We start from the raw sequence: 21,270 nt of genomic DNA, 5'->3' as shown, positions 1-21,270 counted from the left end.
CCCAAACTTGGTAAGCTTGAAAGCCATTGAAAAGGGGAAGCAATGAAACTACAACTTTCAACAGGAAGGGAACCCAAGCTTCCCCATCCTAATTTTTTTTTAAAGGCACCGATTACCGCAAGGAGGGGATGATAAATACAGATGTCAGCATGGCAAGGAACGGCAATATCGTGGGGGAGGAGAAGGAAGATGTGACTTTGACTGGCTCAGCAGGGTGACTCCCTGCATCGAGATGGTGGAGGAGGCATTTCTAGTGGGAGACGTGAGTCATGTTTTCTCCAAAAGCGATCACACCCAGGAACTTGGCAGGAAAGAGACGGTGCCATTTCTTGGGCAGGGACAGCGCCCGGGCCATGGGTCGTGCCAAGAAGCCCCTCAAAGTGAAGCAACACACCACTAAAGGAATATGGAGCAGCCTCCAAAGTGTGCCCAATTCTTGGAAAAAAGTAAACAGTATAGGGATCCTCTTGTGTATATTGCAGGCCTGGGCAAACTTTGGTCCTCTTTAAGTGTTTTGGATTTCAACTCCCACCATTCCTAACAGCCTCAGGCCCTTTCCTTTTCCCCCTCAGCCGCTTAAGCGGCTGAGGGGGAAAAGGAAGGGGCCTGAGGCTGTTAGGAATGGTGGGAGTTGAAATCCAAAACACTTAAAGAGGACCAAAGTTTACTCATGCCGGGTATTGTTAGAAAGTCAAATTTTCTCAACAAAACAAAAACCAACCAAGTTTGATCTTAAAGGAAGGGAACGGTTTTAATCAAGCCTTTGGTTCGAAGAGCAAAAAGGAAGGCTTCAAAGCAGAATTTAACACGTAAACCAAAGAACCGACCGAGTGCAAAAGGAAAGGAGAAGAGTAAGGAGGAGAATGGAAAACACAGGTGCTCCCTGAGTATTCGCGTTGGGAGGAGAACAGACAAAACAGCCTTTCTGTCTTAAAATGAACAGTTTGGAAAATGGGTTGCTGTGAGTTTTCCGGGCTGTGGGGAGAAGCATTCTCTCCTGACGTTTCGCCCACATCTACGGCAGGCATCCTCAGAGGTTGTGAGGATGCCTGCCGTAGATGTGGGCGAAACGTCAAGAGAGAATGCTTCTGGAACATGGCCATGCAGTTTGGAAAACTCACATCAACTCAGTGATTCCGGACACGAAAGCCTTCGACAAGCATTTATTCCCGATGCCATGGAATGCTCTTCTGCCAATCTCCGCTTCTTAAAAATTCGTCTCAAACAGAGGAACAGCTTCGTAAAACAGGGAAACTGGTGACAAGTAACATGAACATAGAATATATATGTATTTTTTAAAAAAAGTTAACTCCTTGGTCCCTTCGTTTGGGTTTGGCTCTGGGAAGACGGTGCACACCCGAACGGGCCACGTACGATCAGCTTCATTAATAAGATTAGAATTAAAACAAACACATAAAGGAAAAACACCTCCGCAGCCAACCCTTGGAAGGCATCCAAATCTGCGGCTGGGAACCGAATTTGACAATTGTGAGTACGTTGCTCAACGCACACAAAGAGGTACACACCCTGCCTCCAATCAGGTAGAACTGGGATGAGTATTACACCGTCGTCTGGATGTTGCCGGATTACATCTAGCATTCCTGGCTCGACATGAGCTGTAGGACTGATGGGAGATGAAGCTCCATAACAACTAGTAGCCAACTCAAACCTCATCTCTGAAAGAAGAGGTCTTACTTTCCAGGGCAGAAGATGAGCTCAACCCAATGATCCGAAGAAAAAGTTCAATTAAGTAATGGCTCTTTTCCACAGGACATTTGGCAAGAGTGTGTGGTCCAGGGAGGGTCAGAACCAATGCTTAACAGAATGGATACAGATCTACTTTCTTTCGGAAAGCACAATTTTACAACAGAAAAGAGACAAAGGAATCAAAACGTAACCCAAAGCAGAACAAGCCCCCTTATCCATTCAGTCCTGCAAGGAAATTATAGAAGCAAAGCAAGTGGAACTGGGACAACCCGCAAAAGGCAATCCAGAATGTCCCTTCTTAAACCAAAAAAAACCCATTCATGCTTTTATAACTCAAGCCTTCTTCGGAAAGCTGAGATTGCTGCTTAGGATGCAGGGAGAGGGCGCTTGCTACCTCTCCGACCGGTGGTTTCTTCCTTCCCACCCATCTTGTGGTGGGGAAACTGGTTTGGCCAGGCCGGGGGCATGCACATCCTTGCCTCTTCCACGCCAGGCAGGTTGAGCAGGTCAAGGAACAAGGAGGGAACCCGAGCAACGGGATGGGTGTGTTAAGAGGAGGCGGTCTGCGACGGCAAGGCGTTCCAGCCAATGAACCTCGTGTCATCGCAGAATGTGACAAGAGAGAATTAATACTGCGCCCATGGTCTCCTCCGGCAACCCGGGTTGCAAGAAAAGGGCTGAGGCAACTATCCACATTGAACCAAAAGTGGACTCTTAATTGGAGACTTTTGTTTCCCTTAAAAGATCTGGGCTCCAGATCAAAACACCGCCACAAATCCAACACAACACCGGTTTGGCCAAACTTCTATCCAAGTCAATCCAGGGTAAAACCAACTAAGAGACACCACAGGTTGGAGAACCACAGGAGACGGATGAGAAAAGAGAACCGGGAGGCCACGCAACCCCAGCTATCTTTCCCCACTTCTCCCCGATCTGCACAGATCCCAAAGGCACCCCACAGCACTCGGAAGGAAACCAACACCTCCGGTGAAATGTTCCACTCCAGCTAGAGATATTTCTTTTGTAAAGAAAAGCAACAACAAAAGTACTGAGGAGGAAAAGGGGGAATTGACAGAAGAGAATATATGTTCTAGGGTTCATTGGTTAGAGATTTCTTTTGTGTGCGCGCAAATTATATAGAAATATATTTATATAGATTTGTATGGCCCTAGAATTATTACGATTTGTAGTTGGAAGTAAGCCACATTAAACCTTCGTAGAGTCCTTCGCCCGACGTGGCGCATGAGGGCTGGACGTACCAATTCCTGTCCCTAATGCGCGTGAGCCCCAGTTTCTCTTGGATCTCGTGAGGTTTCATGGCGTCGGGGAGGTCCTGCTTGTTGGCAAAGACCAGAATGATGGCGTCCCGCATCTCCCGGTCGTTGATGATGCGGTGGAGCTCCTGCCGCCCTTCGTCGATCCGGTCGCGGTCGGCGCAGTCCACCACGAAAATCAACCCCTGGGTGCCGGTGTAGTAGTGTCTCCAGAGGGGGCGGATCTTGTCCTGGCCCCCAACGTCCCAGACGTTGAACTTGACGTTCTTGTAGGTCACCGTCTCCACGTTGAAGCCGACGGTGGGGATGGTGGTCACTGGCTGGCCCAGCTTGAGCTTGTACAGGATGGTGGTCTTCCCGGCAGCGTCCAGGCCCAGCATCAGGATCCTCATCTCTTTGTTGCCAAAGATCTTGGATAGCATCTTCCCCATGGCTGCGGGCGAGGACCACAGTCCATACAAGGCTGGAACAGAAGGAGAGAAAGGGGGGTCATCAGTGGCATCAAAAACAACAGGTCTGTCTCTGTGGGCTCCACCCAACATCCCTTGCATACAAATGTTGTGGAGGCAGCTGCTGTTTCCTTTGCCTGTTGTAGAAAGGCACATATGGCTGGCTACACTAGGATCAGCAGGAGTTGGAGTCTACTCTTTCCCATCTGAAGCTTTATTACATTGTTTGCCGCAAACACATAAACTACAAAAGTCTGTGTTTCTCCAGCCCCTTATTACCAAGCTCCTAGCGCTGATCCTGCTAAAAAGGTTACAGCTAAGCAGAGAATGAGCATTAAAAGTTTTTGTAAGCAGAAAATTCAGTTGAAGGTTTTGAGATATACAGTAGGGTCTCGCTTATCCAACGTAAACTGGCTGGCAGAACGTTGGATAAGTGAATATGTTGAATAATAAGGAGAGATTAAGGAAAAGCCTATTAAACATTAAGTTAGGTTATTATTTTACAAATTAAGCACCAAAACATCATGTTATACCATAAATTTGACAGAAAAAGTAGTTCAATACGCAGTAATGCTATGTTGTAATTACTGTATGTACGAATTTAGCACCAAAATATCACGATGTATTGAAAACATTGACTACAAAAATGTGTTGGATAATCCAGAACGTTGGATAAGCGAGACTCTACTGTACTAACAAAAATTACAGAATCCAATGCTCTATTATTTATCTATTGTGGAGCCTCCAGTGGCCTAGGGGATAAAAGCCTTGTGACTTAAAGGTTGGGTTGCTGACCTGAAGGCGGCCAGGTTCGAATCCCACCCGGGGAGAGCACGGATGAGCTCCCTCTATCAGCTCCAGCTCCATGCGGGGACATGAGAGAAGCCTCCCACAAGGATGGTAAAACATCAAAACATCCGGGTGTCCCCTGGGCAACGTCCTTGCAGACGGCCAATTCTCTCACTCCAGAAGCAACTCAAGGTGCTCCTGACACGAAAAAAAAAATCTATTATATAAATAAATAAATAATAAATATTACAAATATATAATAAATAAATATAATATTGAAAGTTAGAATATAATATAATAAATATTATACATGCTGAGCTGCTAAACTTGCAGACCGAAAGGTCCCAGGTTCAAATCCTGGGAACGGAGTGAGCACCCGCTGTGGCTCCAGCTCCTGCCAACTTAGCAGTTCGAAAACATGCCAATGTGAGTAGATCAATAGGTACCGCTCCGGCGGGAAGGTAATGGCGCTCCATGAAGTCATGCTGGCCACATGACCTTGGAGGTGTCTATGGACAATGCCGGCTCTTCGGCTTAGAAATGGAGATGAGCACCAAACCCCAGAGTCAGACATGTCTGGACTTAACGTCAGGGGAAACCTTTACCTTTTTAATATCTATACACATAATAAAAGTGATATGTATGTATGTTTGTGGCTGGGGTGTCCACTTTCACAGACAAGCGCCCACTTCCACAAATAGCTCTAGCTCCCACTACTCAGGAGACACCAATGGCCTTCCCTCCAATGACACTGAAAGTTGTAACAAGCACCGTGAACATGTCCAAGAGCCCTGCCAATGTCCTCCACAAATATCATCCTGCCCACCATCCAAGTGAAAGCTTTCATACGGGGATAATTTCAACCTAGGTTTTCTGGTTTCCTTCACCATAGACATCTCAGTGTTCCTTGCTCTCGCCATCGGCGTGGAATTAGCATGACCTCGCCCACTGCCTCTCCCATAACCCTTTCCTATTCTTTTCTATGGCAAACAGCAAACAGAGGAATTGATCAGCAGCTGAACATACTGGAGGGGTTTGGGGAGAATTCACCATAAGTTATAGGAGTTGTAGGTACTGGGATGTATAGTTCACCTGCAATCTAAGAGCACTCTGAACTCCACCAATGATGGACCTGGAACTAACTTGGCACACAGAACCCCCATGACCGGCAAAAAACACTGGAGGTCTTTGGAGAGATTTAGAGGAGTTGTAGTTCATCTACATCCACAGCGCACTAAGAACCCAAACAATGACAGATCTGGACCAAACTTGGCACACATACCGGATATGCCCACATCTGAATACTGGTGGGATTTGAGGGGAATTGGCCTGGGCATTTTGGAATTGGAGATACTGGGATTTATAGTTCACCTACAATCAATGAGCACTGTGAATTCCACCAAAGATGGATTTGGACTAAACTTGGCTCACAGAGTCCCCTGACCGACCAAAAATACTGGAGGTCTCTGGGGAAAATTCACCTTGATTTGGAGGAGTTGTAGTTCACCTACATCCAGACAGTACTGTGAACCCAAACACCAATGGATCTAGACCAAACCTGACACACGTCCCTGATTTAAGGATGAAGCACGAGGATCTCGGACGAATGGAATTAATTATATATACGTTTTTAAGGTTTTTATAATGTGTTTTAACAATGTTATTAATAGATCTGTTTATATTGTTTTGTTTTTATGATTGTATTTTGGGCATTAAATTTTGCCAATTTTTGTAAGCCGCCCTGAGTCCCCTCGGGTGAGAAGGGCGGGGTATAAATGTTGTAAATATATAAAATAAATAATAAATATGCCGACATTTGATTACCGAAGGATTTTGGGGGGAACTGACCTTCCTTTCTGTGGCCCTCGATGGCGTAGTGGATTAAAGCCTCGTGACTTGAAGGTTGTGTTGCCAACCTGAAGGCTGCCAGGTTCGAATCCCACCCGGGGAGAGCGTGGATGAGCTCCCTCTGTCAGCTCCAGCTCCATGCAGAGACATGAGAGAAGCCTCCCACAAGGATGGTAAAAACATCAAAACAACTGGGCGTCCCCTGGGCAACGTCCTTGCAGATGGCCAATTCTCTCACTCCAGAAGCAACTCAAGTTGCTCCTGACATGAAAAAAAGCTTCCTTTCTGGGAGTTGTAGTTCACCCACAACCAGGGAAACTGTGACCTTCACCGATGATGGACGTGGACTATACTTGGCACACAGAACCTCCATGACTAACCCGATCTACTCAAGGGGTTTGAGGGTACTGACTCATCATAGTGGGAGTTGTAGTTTGCCCTACAGCCAGAGAGCACACTAGAGCGAACGTGCCCAACATACCAAACTGTAAGTACTGATGGAGTTTCTCGAGGTTAACCTGGTATGTAGTTAATCTACAAATTATGCATATTGTACAATAACGCCAGGTACCCAAGCTAGTAATAAATATAATATTTCAAGCTAAAAAATCTATATATATAAAAGAGTGATGGCATCAGGGCAGCGGACAAAACAACAAAACTACAGGCCTTCTAACCTTGAAATTTGACAACACAACCCATCATTCATGGCTCTAGGTTGATACAACAAAAAGAAAAGAAAATTAAAGTCCTAATTACAAGGAGAGGAATAATAGTTTTTATCCAATTGCTGCCAGTTTGAATGCTAAGCTCCGCCCACTTGGTCTCCTAGCAACCTCCTTAGCCCAGGGGACAGGCAGAGTTAGGCCTCACTTAGGCCTCTTCCACAGATTATCAGATTTAAACTGGATTATATGGCAGTGTAGACTAAAGGCCCTTCCACACAGCTATAAAACCCATTTAGAATCTTATATTATCTGCTTTGCACTGGATTATCTTGACTCCACACTGCCATATAATCCACTTCAGTGTGCATACGAAACATAAAGATAACCATACAACAGACATTCAATACCACCACTACCTCAACAATTTCTCACCAACACCACCAGACAACGCCACAGCAACGCGTGGCCAGGCACAGCTAGTAATATAATAAATATTAAACATGTAACATAATTAATTATGCCCTGCCTTATTCTTAGTATATGATCCAATGCTGTAATGGAATCAGTGTTTTCGGGGCCAATTACTATTAGTGGGCAATGGCATAATCTGGTATCACCTCTTTGGTTTCATCTGCCATCCCCACAGTAGGAAAGGGTTTGTCCCAGTAACACTTTAAAATTATCTTATATATATAAAAGGGTAATGAAATTTCGGCCTAGGACAAAACAACAAAACTACACATCCCAGAAACATTAAACTTGGCAGCACAACCCCTCATCCATGCCTCTACGTTCATACAACAGAAAGAAAAGAAAAATAAAGTCCTAATTAGAGGGAGAGGAATAATTGTTTTTATCCAATTGCTGCCAGTTAGAAGGCTAATCTCTGCCCACTTGGTCTCCTAGCAACCCACTCAACCCAGGGGACAGGCAGAGTTAGGCCTCACTTAGGCCTCTTTCACACTGCCTATAAAATACAGATTATCAGATTTTAACTGGATTATATGGCAGTGTAGACTCAAGGCCCATCCACACAGCTATATAACCCATTTATAATGGACTTAATGTCTGGGGAAAACCTTTACCCTTTACCTTAACTACCAGCAATTCCTCAATACTTTATTTCCCATACCACCAGACTTCGCCACAGCAACGCGTGGCCGGGCACAGCTAGTGATTTATATTAGGAACTCTGGCTAGTACAAGAGAAAGTCTTTCGGGGCGATTTGTTCTCCAATGACACATCAAGCTCCATTAACAATACAAAAGACCAACCATTTCCGTGCTAAAACTGGTTTACAGATACAAATCAACACAGCAACTTGGATTTAGGGACTCACTTTTGGGGTCCTCATCTGTGTGGGTTGGTTTACTTATTTACTGTAATTTATTTCCTGCAAATAACAGCTACAATTCACTTGATATAAGAGTTTTCAAAACCATTAAACAACCAGTGCTATGAAAAACACACAATTGCAACAGTTAAAAACATACTCAAACATCGTAAAAAGATAATAGTATTGCATTCTGTATTTAAAAGATTGTGCTGCCACAGTGACTTAAAAGCAAAAGGCTTATCTAAATGGAAAGAGATTTGCCGAAAGGTGGCAAATAAGGGCCCAACCAATTCTCCCATGAAAGGGAATGTCGCTCCTTGGGAGCCAACACCAAGAAGGTTATGTGCTGGTAATGAATAGAGAAAAGATTTTCCACTAATGATTTTAGAACTCCGGGAGGCTGGAAAAACCATGGATCCCGATGTCCATGGATGCTCAAGTTATTTTAAATTTGTTTAGAGAAATAAATGCATTATGATTCAACATCTGATTATTATTAGTATTATCGAAGGCTTCCATGGCTGGAATCACTGGGTCCCTGTGAGTTTTCCAGGCTGTATGACCATGTTCCAGAAGCATTCTCTTCTGACATTTCGCCCACATCTATGGCAGGCATCCTCAGAGGTTGTGAGGTCTGTTGGAAACTAGGCAAGTGGGGTTTATGTATCTGTGGAATAATGTCCAGGTTGGGAGAAAGAACTCTTGTCTGTTGGAGGCAAGCATGAATGCTGCAATTGGCCACCTTGATTAGCATTGAAGTGCAGCTTCAAAGCCTGGCTACTTCCTGCCTGGGGAAATCATTTGTTGAGAGCTGTTACCTGGCCCTGATTGTTTCCTGTCTGGAATTCACCTGTTTTTTTTTTAGTGTTGCTGTTTATTTATTGTCCTGATTCTAGAGCTTTTTAAATACAGTAGAGTCTCACTTATCCAACATAAACGGGCTGGCAGAACGTTGGATAAGCAAATATGTTGGATAATAAGGAAGGATTAAGGAAAAGCCTATTAAACATCAAATTAGGTTATGATTTTACAAATTAAGTACCAAAACATCATGTTATACAACAAATTGGACAGAAAAAGTAGTTCACTACACAGTAATGTTATCTTGTAATTACTGTATTTATGAATTTAGCACCAAAATATCACAATGTATTGAAAACATTGACTACAAAAATGCCTTGGATAATCCAGAACGTTGGATAAGCGAGTGTTGGATAAGTGAGACTCTACTCACTTAGATGGGAGGGGGGTGGGTGTTACATTCCAAAGGATCGTTTAAAATGTCATTTAAGCATTAGTTGCTTTTGGTATTATGTATATTGAAATAAGACATGCATCGCTAAAATTTTGTTAATTGTTGGAATGTAATTTTAAAAAAAAAGCACTGAACATTCTTAATCCAAAGTCCAAAATGCTCTGAAATCCAAAATTGGCCACATTGGTAGTTGAAATAGTGCTTTCTGATGGTTTGATGTACACAAACTTTGTTCCATGCACAAAAATATTTTAAATATTTTGTAAAACCACCTTTAGGCTATGTATATGTTATATATGAAACATAAATGAATTTTTGTGTTTTTTTAAAAAAGTGAGACTCTGCTGTACTGATAGCCAGATTTTGTTCATTTTCATTGTTTCTTCCTTTCTGTTGAAATTGTCCACAAGCTTGTGGATTTCAATGGGTTCTATGTGTTGTCTGACATGGTGGTTGTCAAGAGTGGTCCAGCATTTCTGTGTTCTCAGACAAGAAACAATCAGGGCCAGCAAACACCTCCCAGCAAAGGATTCTCACAGGCAGGAAGCACCCAGGCTTTAAAGCTGCAAGGCTTTTCAATGCTAATGAAGATGGCCAATTGCAATATTCACACCTGCCTCAAACAGGACATGTTCTTTCTCCCATACAAATTATTATTATCATCGTCATTATTTATATGATATATTATAACTATTTTATAATTATCAAGATCTGAAACAAGTGCAATTTTCGAACCCTGGTCCAACATTCAAACATTATTATCTTAGTGGCTGATATGAAGTAGCAAGAAAAGCAATATTACTTGGCCAATAAAGGCAGGCTGATAAATGTTTCGAAGGTTTTTTCCACAGCCAAAAACTCTCTGTTATCAGCTTTCCCCAAAATGACTATTTTCAAATGGGAACAGGAAACAAGAACAATACAGCACCAAGAGATAAAAGAGGGGAATAAAAATATCAAAATCACATTCAACCACATTGAAATCGGATCTGGGTTTTCCAATCACATCCCAAGATAATGACTGGCAGCGTCCTCCTTGTCATATTTGAGATATTTTATTATTATTGTGCCCCACTTTTATTTCTGTATCCAAACCGAGACGGGTAAAAAACAGGTCGCAATTTAGCACACTTAAAGCCCAGCTCAACCAATTATAATATTAAAGAGGAATTGGATTAAAAGCCACAGAGGAGTACAAAAGATCCCCGGTCAAAGCCACTCAATTAGCAATACTGCCTGAATAAAATATTGTTTTCTTCCAAAAGAAAGCGTACAGGAATGGGGCCTGGCTAGAATCATGGGGCAGGGAGTTCCACAGAAGAAGAACTTGGGCAAATTGAGCATCCTAGTTACACGACGTGCTCAATGTGTAAATAGGATGGGTGGGAAATACAGTAGAGTCTCGCTTATCCCACGTAAACTGGCCAGCAGAACGTTGGATAATTGAGTATGTTGGATAATAAGGAGAGATTAAGGAAAAGCCTATTAAACATTAAGTTAGGTTATTATTTTACAAATTAAGCACCAAAACATCATGTTATACAATAATTTTGACAGAAAAAAGTAGTTCAATACACAGTAATGCTATGTAGTAATTACTGTATGTACGAATTTAGCACCAAAATATCACGATGTATTGAAAACATTGACTACAAAAATTTGTTGGATAATCCAGAACATTGGATAAGCGAGTGTTGGATAAGTGAGACTCTACTGTAACAAGAACTGTTGGAAGCAAGTGTGAATGTTGCAATTGGCCACCTTGATTAGCACTGAATAGCCTTGCAGCTTCAAAGCCTGGAGCTTCCTGCCTGGGGGAATCCTTGGTTAGCTGCAAGGCTATTCAATGCTAATCAAGGTGGCCAACTGCAACATTCACACTGGCCTCAAACAGACACGAAATAGGGTTGTTGTATGTAGTCTGGCCTGTATGGACACAAGATATTTCTTCTCCCACTCTGGACATTATTCCACAGATATATAAACCCCACTTGCCTAGTTTCCAACAGACCTCACAACCTCCGAGGATGCCTGCTATAGATGTGGGTGAAACATCAGGAGAGAATGCTTCTGGAACATGGCCATACAGCCCGGAAAACTCAGTGAATCAGTGATTCCGGCCATGAAAGCCTTTGACAACACAGTATCATCATCATCATCATCATCTATGACCCTCTTTCACAGTTGCTTCTTATCTCGAAACTGCATCATCTCTCTGGCTGCACGTCAAACCACTTCCATTTTTAAAAATACCTTGCAACGTGCTTCAGTAATGTTTCTTTTAATACTGATTCTCCACAGTTCTCTTTTTTCTCACCTTTTTGTCCTGATTCCAGTAATTAATCTAATACCTAAGAATGTCTGCAGGTGGAAAAGCTGGTCCATCCAACACCTATACACACACACACACACACGCCTTGACATACAATGGCAATTTTGTCCTAATTGGTCCCTTTTCCCGATGTATAGGAAAAATCTATATATATAAAAGGGTAATGAAATTTCAGCCTAGGACAAAACTACACACCCCAGAAACACTAAACTTGGCAGCACAACCCCTCATCCATGCCTCTACGTTCATACAACAAAAAGAAAAGAAAAATAAAGTCCTAATTAGAGGGAGAGGAATAATTGTTTTTATCCAATTGCTGCCAGTTAGAAGGCTAATCTCTGCCCACTTGGTCTCCTAGCAACCCACTCAACCCAGGGGACAGGCAGAGTTAGGCCTCACTTAGGCCTCTTTCACACTGCCTATAAAATACAGATTATCTGATTTGAACTGGATTATATGGCAGTGTAGACTCCATACAGCTATATAACCCATTTATCTTATATTATCTGCTTTGAACTAGATTATCTGGACTCCACACTGCCATATAATCCACTTCAGTGTGCATTTTATACAGCGTGAAGAAGGGGCCTCATATAATCCAGTTCTAAGCAGATAATATAAGATTATCAATATAATATGTAATAATTACTGTGATATCATAATACAGAACAATATAATCTCTAAAATCAGGACAGTAAATAAAGAGCAACACTCTGAAAGCATAAACCACAGTAACGCGTGGCCGGGCAAAGCTAGTAAATATATAAAACCCATCCCTAGCTGACCAAGTGTACAGTAGAGTCTCACTTATCCAACACTTGCTTATCCAACGCATTTTTGTAGTCAATGTTTTCAATAAATTGTGATATTTTGGCTCTAAATTCGTAAATACAGTAATTACTACATAGCATTACTGCGTATTGAACTACTTTTTCTGTCAAATTTGTTGTATAACATAATGTTTTGGCGCTTAATTTGTAAAATCATAACCTAATTTTATGTCTAATAGGCTTTTCCTTAATCCCTCCTTATCATCCAACATATTCGCTTATCCAAGGTTCTGCTGGCCCGTTTATGTTGGATAAGTGAGACTCTACTGTACTTTCAAATCAAAGTGATCTGATCCCCCCCCCCCCCCCCAAATTCATTGAGGTCTAGAAACTTGCCCACTCATAGCAGAACAACAGAAACTATGACAGTTAATGGAGCAGAGGATGTTTTGGGATGTTTGGTAATATCACTTAAGTTTGTTCCAGATCCAATGTTGGCTGGGTTTTGTGCTCTCTGGATAAGGGAGAACTACGACTCCCAGATTTCCAGGGCAATCACCTCCAAACCCTGCCTATATGCACAATTGGCCATGTTGGGTCTGTTTGGTCCAGATCCATCATCAGTTGGGTTCAGTGCTTTCTGGATAAGGGTGAACTACAACTCCCAAAAATCAAGGTCAATTCCACCCAACCCCCTGTGGCAGGGGTCCTCAAACTTTTTAAGTGGAAGGCCAGTTCACAGTCCCTCAGACTGTTGGGGGCCTGGACTATGATGAAATAGTCCAAAATTAGGATTGTTGTTGTTGTGTGCCTTCAAGTCATTTCACACTTAGGTCAACCCTAAGTCTAAAGTTTAGGACAGGGGCCAGGTCAATCACCTTGGAGGGCCTTAGTTTGGGGACTCCTGATCTAGACAATCTCATAAGAACATAGGTAAGCAAAGAGACCTCCAAAGACCATCTAGATGATCTCATCAGGCCATCAGAAGACCATAGATAAGGAAAGGGACCCTCAAAGGCCATCTAGATGATCTCATAAGGCCATCAGAAGACCATAGATAAGGAAAGGGACCCTCAAAGGCCATCTAGATGATCTCATAAGGCCATCAGAAGACCACAGATAAGGAAAGGGACCCCCAAAGGCCATCTAGATGATCTCATAAGGCCATCAGAAGACCACAGATAAGGAAAGGGACCCCCAAAGGCCATCTAGATGATCTCATCAGGCCATCAGAAGACCATAGATAAGGAAAGGGACCCTCAAAGGCCATCTAGATGATCTCATCAGGCCATCAGAAGACCATAGATAAGGAAAGGGACCCCCAAAGGCCATCTAGATGATCTCATAAGAACATAGGTAAGGAAAGGGCCCCCCAAAGGCCATCTAGACAATTTCATAAAACCATAGGTAAGGAAAGGGACCCTTAAAGGCCATCTAGATGATCTCATAAGACCATCAGAAAACCATAGATAAGGAAAGGGACCCCCAAAGGCCATCTAGACAATCTAATAAGATCATAGGTAAGGAAAGGGGCCCCCAAAGGCCATCTAGACAAATTCATAAAACCATAGGTAAGGAAAGGGACCCTCAAAGGCCATCTACACGGTCTCATAGGACCATAGGTAACAAAAGTGAGCTCCAAAAGCCATCTAGATGGTCTCATAAGGCCGTAACTAAGCAATGATACTTTCAAAGACCATCTAGACGATCTCATAAGGCCATAAGTAAACAAAGAGACCTCCAAAGACCAGGTAGACTTAGGTCAACCCTAAGTCTGAAGTTTAGGGCAGGGGCCGGGTAAATGACCTTGGAGGGCTGCATCCGGCCCCCGGGCCTTAGTTTGGGGACCCCTGCCCTGTGGTGTGTTCAGTTGTTCATGGGACTCCATGAGCACTAGCCACCTTGGTGGAAGCATGATGGGAGTTGTAGTCCTATGAGCAATACCAACTATGCATGAGAATGTTCCCATTTTACAGACTGGGGAAACTGAGGCTCGGAGTCAGCAGCTGCAACCCACAGGAAGTCAAGGCCCTTTTGCCTCCCTTTTGCTGTCACAAAACAGAGAGACACTTCCTGTTCTCTGGAGCGAAGCCAGCGCCTCGCCCAAGGCCGTGCAAGGAGCCCCATGCCTCCCAAAGCAAGCATTCATGCTTCACAATCTACAAGAGAGAAAAAAGGCAGCATGTCTGACTCCCACTTTTCTTTTCCAAGCCAAGATGACTGGGTAGAGTCTCTCCAAGGGTGCATCCACACTGAAAAATAAATGCAGTTCGGCACCACTTGAAATGCCAAGGCTCAAGGATAGAGAATCCTAGGAGTTTTGCAAGATCTTTAGCATTCTGGTGCTCCAACAAAACTACAACTCTCCCAGGATGTCGAACTGGATTGATTCTATAGCATAAACCTATCCCAAGACATCCAATTAAAATAAATTAAAATAAATTAAAATATAAAATAAATATTATTTATTAAAATATTATTGATATTAAAATAAAAATAAATATTCCAAGAATATTAAAAGAAAAATAATATTGATATTAAAATAACAAATAAAATAATTTACTAAAGACTAATATTAAAATAAATAAATAACAAATATAAAATAAATATTACTTATTAAAATATTATCAATATTAAAACAAATAAAATAAATATTTAAAGAAGGAATATTAGAAGAAAAATAATACTGATATCAAAATAACAAATAATAAAATAATTAACTAAAGAGTAATATTAAAATAAATAAATAACATCAATATTTCAATAATATGAACATTAAAATAACATTAAAATAAATGATGTTCATATAAAAATATTGTTGTAATGTTTATGGATTTTATTGTTTTATTGAATGTGTTCTGGGCAATGTAAATTGCCGACTGTTGTAAGCCACCCTGAGTCCCTACGGGTGAGAAGGGCAGGGCAAAAGTGATGCAAATAAATAAATAAATAAATTTAAATAAATAACATCAATAATACTAAATTAATATTGATATTAAATAAAAATAAAAATCAATGATATCAATATTAAAATAACAACACTCAGAAGACAGGGGAATTCCAGAAAAGACACAATCATGGCCAGCTAACAGCTCCCAACAAAGGATTACCCCAGGCAGGAAGAAGCCAGGCTTTGAAGCTGCAAGGTCATTCAATGCTAATCAAGCTGGCCAATTGCAACATCCACACAGGAAAGAGTTCTTTCTCCAACCCTGGACTTTCCACGGATATATAAACCTCACTTGCCTAGCTTCCAACAAACCTCACAACTTTTGCGGATGCCTGCCATAGATGTGGGCTAAACATCAGGAGAGAATGCTTCTGGAACATGGCCATACAGCAAGCCAGATTCTTCCAGTTGTCAGCTTTTCACAAATCTGTTTGTAACCCTGTCAAATGCTAGCTCTATATTCTCACAAGGTGGAAAAGGGAACGAGAAGTTTGGAAAGCCCCAAGAGCGGCGATCCAAACTCATGTGTTGCATCTACACTTGTAGAACATATTCCAGTTTGACACCACTTAAACCGCTCTGTCTCAATTACAGTAGAGTCTCACTTATCCAACACTCGCTTATCCAACGTTCTGGATTATCCAACGCATTTTTGGAGTCAATGGTTTCAATATATCATGATATTTTGGTGCTAAATTCATAAATACAGTAATTACTACATAACATTACTGCGTATTGAACTACTTTTTCTGTCAAATTTGTTGTATATAACATGATGTTTTGGTGCTTAATTTGTAAAATCATAACCTAATTTAATGTTTAATAGGCTTTTCTTTAATCTCTCCTTATTATCCAACATATTCGCTTATCCAACATTCTGCCAGCCCGTTTATGTTGGATAAGTGAGACTCTACTGTATCGTGATATTTTGGTGCTAAATTCGTAAATACAGCAATTGCTACATAGCATTACTGTGTATTGAACTACTTTTTCTGACAAATTTGTTGTCTAAAATGATGTTTTGGTGCTTAATTTGTAAAATCATAACCTAATTTGATGTTTAATAGGCTTTTCTTTAATCTCTCCTTATTATCCAACATATTCACTTATCCAACATTCTGCCGGCCCCTTTACGTTGGATAAGTGAGACTCTACTGTATATGGAATCCTGGTAATAGTGGTTCCACAAAGTTTGGAGCCTTCTTTTCCAAAGAGCGTGAGCGACCAGAAAACAGTCCAAACCGCATTAATTTCACAGTGTAGACAGTTTTTCGGGAACCTGAAGCAATCCAATCAAGTTTGAAGGTCACGCTCAAGTTCACCGAGGAGACGGGTTTTCCCGGAAACAGGAAACCATCGTTTCGAATCTGGAATTTTTATTTTGGAGCCAGTAAAGTTCAATGACACAAAAGAAGTTGTGGGTGAGTCTCACAACTGGAATTTCTCCTCTCCACCCACTTCACCTGCTTGCATTTCGGACGGTTTTTATATCTTTCCGGGACAAAATTATGGGTGAAGTTGGGTCCACCGGGTGTTTTGGACTCCAACTCCCAGCATTCCTAACAGCCTCAGGCCCTTTCCTTTTCCCCCTCAGCCGCTTAAGCGGCTGAGGGGGAAAAGGAAGGGGCCTGAGGCTGTTAGGAATGCTGGGAGTTGGAGTCCAAAACACCCGGCCGGCCCAACTTTGCCAGTGCCTGCAATAGAACAAAACCCCAAGCTGCATGCAAAATCCAAATGCAGTTGCACCAAGAGCAAAACTAAATGCACAACTTTTGTTTTTTCTTTCCCCCTGCACAACTATTTTCAAAATGGTCGCTGTACAAAAAAGTTCCTTCCCTTCTTTTGGCAGCTCTATACGGAAAAAAAAAAGCAACAAAACCAAAACACGACCCATAGCCTCGAAATAGAGATCTGGACGGAAAGAGTGAATTCATCCTCGGTTTCATACAAAGGTCCTCCTCATTGCAGGCTGAAACGCAAGAAATGGGTCAAGGAGAAGGGACAACGTGCCGTCAAGTGACAAACCGAGAAAAATCGGAACGAGACGCGATCGAAAGTAGGTGTTAATGTGGAAATAAATCCAATTTCTTGGCCCCGAATCAGTTTCCAAAGTCTTGCAAAAAGACACTCCCAGATCTAGTCTCTAAACTTTCGGACAGAAATATAGCAATTTTCCAAAGCGGAAAAGAAGACCGAGAGAAAGCCTTGCTTGCTGCCTTCCCAGCCCCGTTCATAAGACCCTTTTTTGGACCCACCTCTGCCAAACACGCGTCCCGAAGAAGCAGATCCCGTCTAAATGGCAGTTTTTTTTTTAATTCAAACCAATGCAGATCCCACCCCTGCTTGAGGAGACAGACACACGATCGCCTCCTCTGGAGGAGAGGGAAAAAAATAATAAAAATATATGATTGGGTGCATCTACACTGTCGAATTAACACACTTGTACGCCACTCTAAAACTGCCAGCGCTCAACGACATGGAATCAAAGGACTTATATCCTTTTACAAGGTCTTCTCTACCAAACAAACAGTGCGAGGGTCTCATTGAGCTACAAAACCCATCACTTTGAGTGACGGTGTTTAAAGTGGTATCAAACTGCGTTAAGTCAGCAGTGTAGATGCACCAAGGCAAAAACTGGGGGTGCATTTTCTCGATTCAGGGCGGGGCGAGGGTCTCATTGAGTTACAAAACCCATCACTTTAAGTGACGGTGTTTAAAGTGGTATCAAACTGCGTTAAGTCAGCAGTGTAGATGCACCAAGGCAAAAACTGGGGGTGCATTTTCTCGATTCAGGGCGGGGCGAGGGTCTCATTAAGCTACAACACCCATCACCTTGAGTGATGGTGTTTAAAGTGGTATCAAACTGCGTTAAGTCAGCAGTGTAGATGCACCAAGGCAAAAACTGGGGGTGCATTTTCTCAATTCGTCTCCAAAACAGGTTCAAAATTCCTAGAAACAACAGAACACTGAGCCACGGCGTTTAAAGTGATATCAAACTGTGTTAACTGTACAGTGTAGATGCACTCTTAAGCTTTCGGGTAACTTTTCTCAGATTTCCTGCTTCTTAGCGGGGGGTTGGACTAGATGGCCCATGAGGTCTCTTCCAACTCTACTATTCTATGATTGTATGATCTCTAAAACAGGTTTAAAATGAGCGACAAAAACCCAGAAACAATGTAACATTGAGCCACGGAATTTAAAGTGATATCAAACTGTGTTAACTGTACAGTGTAGATGCACTCTTAAGCTTTCGGGTAACTTTTCTCAGTTCATCTCTTAAACAGGTTTATAATGAGCGACAAAAACCCAGAAACAATGTAACATTGAGCCACGGAATTTAAAGTGGTATCAAACTGTTTTAACTGTACAGTGTAGATGCACTCTTAAGCTTTCGGGTAACTTTTCTCAGTTCATCTCTAAAACAGGTTTATAATGAGCGACAAAAACCCAGAAACAATGTAATACTGAGCTACAGAATTTAAAGTGGTTTCAAACTGTGTTAACTGTACAGTGTAGATGCACCCTTAAGGTAAAGCTTTGGGGTAGCTTTTCTCCATTCACAGGTTTACGGTGAACTACAAAAACCCACAAACCCATAACATTGAGCCACGACGGCACTTAAAGTGGTATCAAACTGTGTTAACTGCATAGTGCAGATGCACCCTTCAGGCACCACTTTGGGGCCAATTTTCTTGATTCATCTCCAAAACAGGTTCATGCTGAGCTACAAAAACCCCGAAACAATTTAACATTGAGCCACGGAATTTAAAGTGGTATCAAACTGTGTTAACTGTACAGTGTAGATGCACCTTCAAGGTAAAGCTTTGGGGTAACTTTTCTCCATTCATCTCCAAAACAGGTTCACGCTGAGCTACAAAAACCCCGAAACAATTTAACATTGAGCCACGGAATTTAAAGTGGTATCAAACTGTGTTAACTGTACAGTGTAGATGCGCCTCTAAGGCAAAGCTTTGGGGCGTTTTTTTTTTTTTTTAATTCAGCTCCATGTGCAATGTCTGCCAATCAAACAATTCCTAAAGACAGACAAGGTGCCTATTCTACACCGTGGAGCTAACGCAGTTTGGCGTCACTTTAAACTCCCACGGCTCAAGGCTATGGCAGCTACAGATCAGGCCTGGGCCAACTTGGGCCCTCCAGGTGTTTTGGACTACAACTCCCACAATTCCTAGCAGCCGGTAGGCTGCTAGGAATTGTGGGAGTTGTAGTCCAAAACACCTGGAGGGCCCAAGTTGGCCCAGGCCTGATCTAGAAGCAAAACTACAACTTTCAAAAATACTATGGATTTAAAAAAAAACTCACCTTAGAAGAAAGAGAAGGAAAAATATAATACAATAATATTATATAAAAATGTAATAAAATAAAATTTTAAAAAAAAATAAATTAAGGGGGAAAAGTTTTCTTTGCCCCCTCCTTGTCTCTCCGGGGCGGGAGGGGGCCCGGGTGCCCTCTTTGCCTGTCGGGAGCGCGCCTTTCGAACGTTGGGAAGAAAGTTTTTTCCCCGCTGACGTCACAACCGGCGGGGCTTTGATGATCACGCGCGTTCGCGGCTGCTCCACGTTCCACGGGGCGGAGGCTCTCCTCGCTGCTGCCGCTGCTTCTTTTTGGCCGCTTCTCTGTCTCCTCGATCCGGCTGCAAAGTCATCCAAAGAGGCTTCCTTCCTTGCCGCAGGGTCTGCTTCCCCTTCCAGGCTAGAGCCTTCTCTTGCTGCGGTTCCGTCCCGGAATAGGAAAGGGCGCGGACTCAAGGAGGAGGAGAAAAAAGACTCCCTTTTCCTCCCTGCAGCCTGGCAGGCGGCACTGCGCATGCGCCCGCCGGCCTCTTAAAGGGCCAGCACTGCCTCTTTTTCTTTTTTTTTTTGCTCCACACCCACTCGTTGCCCTTTTTTGCACACTTCCTATATAGAAGTTACTTTTTTCTTTAGGGCCCAAAATTCCATAAAAGTTTAAAGCGGTATCAAACCGCGTTAAGTCTGCAATGTAGATGTACCTAGGGCTAATCCTATTTGCCTACTTCCTATATAGAAAGTAAGTACAGTAGATTCTCACTTATCCAACGTTCTGGATTATCCAACACATTTTTGCAGTCAATGTTTTCAATACATCGTGATGTTTTGGTGGTAAATTCGTAAATACAGTAATTACTACATAGCATTACTACGTATTGAACTACTTTTTTCTGTCAAATTACAGTAGAGTCTCACTTATCCAACGTTCTGGATTATCCAACACATTTTTGCAGTCAATGTTTTCAATACATCGTGATATTTTGGTGCTAAATTCGTAAATACAGTAATTACTACATAGCATTACTACGTATTGAACTACTTTTTTCTGTCAAATTACAGTAGAGTCTCACTTATCCAACGTTCTGGATTATCCAACGCATTTTTGCAGTCAATGTTTTCAATACATCGTGATATTTTGGTGCTAAATTTGTAAATACAGTAATTACTACATAGCATTATTACGTATTGAACTACTTTTTCTGTCAAATTACAGTACTTTTCTCTTTAGGGCGGGCCACGCCCAAAATTCCATAAAGGTTTAAAGCGGTGTCAAACAGCGTTAAGTCTGCAGTGTAGATGCACCTAGGGCTGATCCTATTTGCCCACTTCCTATATAGAAAGTAAGCACAGTAGAGTCTCACTTATCCAACATAAGTGGGCCAGCAGAACGTTGGATAAGCGAATATGTTGGATAATAAGGAGGCATTAAGGAAAAGCCTATTAAACATCAAATTAGGTTATGATTTTTCAAATTAAGCACCGAAACTTCATGTTATACTACAAATTTGACAGAAAAAGTAGTTCAAAAGTTCAATAGGCAGTAATGCTATGTAGTAATTACTGTATTTACGAATTTAGCACCAA

At 42.1% G+C, this 21,270-nt stretch overlaps 1 protein-coding gene across 2 annotated transcripts; it reads right to left on the bottom strand.

Annotated features, from left to right (window-relative positions):
* Nucleotides 1-725: 725 nt before the first annotated feature.
* Nucleotides 726-20,203, bottom strand: LOC134293840 (ADP-ribosylation factor 6-like). 2 transcript variants are annotated; one of them, XM_062962712.1, is made up of 2 exons: nucleotides 19,700-20,203; nucleotides 726-3,444 (listed from the first exon to the last, which is right to left on the bottom strand). In XM_062962712.1, the coding sequence occupies exon 2, from the start codon at nucleotides 3,410-3,412 to the stop codon at nucleotides 2,885-2,887; it is 528 nt and encodes a 175-aa protein (XP_062818782.1). In that variant the 5' UTR covers nucleotides 3,413-3,444; nucleotides 19,700-20,203; the 3' UTR covers nucleotides 726-2,884. The 2 variants fall into 2 exon arrangements, with proteins under 2 accessions (XP_062818782.1, XP_062818783.1); XM_062962713.1 differs by lacking the exon at nucleotides 19,700-20,203 and adding an exon at nucleotides 17,635-17,876.
* Between the last annotated feature and the right edge of the window lie 1,067 nt (nucleotides 20,204-21,270).

Source organism: Anolis carolinensis, unplaced genomic scaffold (assembly GCF_035594765.1).
Source record: "Anolis carolinensis isolate JA03-04 unplaced genomic scaffold, rAnoCar3.1.pri scaffold_10, whole genome shotgun sequence".
NCBI classification, from domain to species: domain Eukaryota; kingdom Metazoa; phylum Chordata; class Lepidosauria; order Squamata; family Dactyloidae; genus Anolis; species Anolis carolinensis.
Note: the sequence above shows the minus strand (reverse complement) of the source record. Positions and strands in the feature narration are given on the sequence as shown.

Excerpts from the sequence above, each read along its gene's own strand:
- LOC134293840 (XM_062962712.1), bottom strand. The coding sequence starts at position 3,412 with ATGGGGAAGATGCTATCCAAGATCTTTGGCAACAAAGAGATGAGGATC.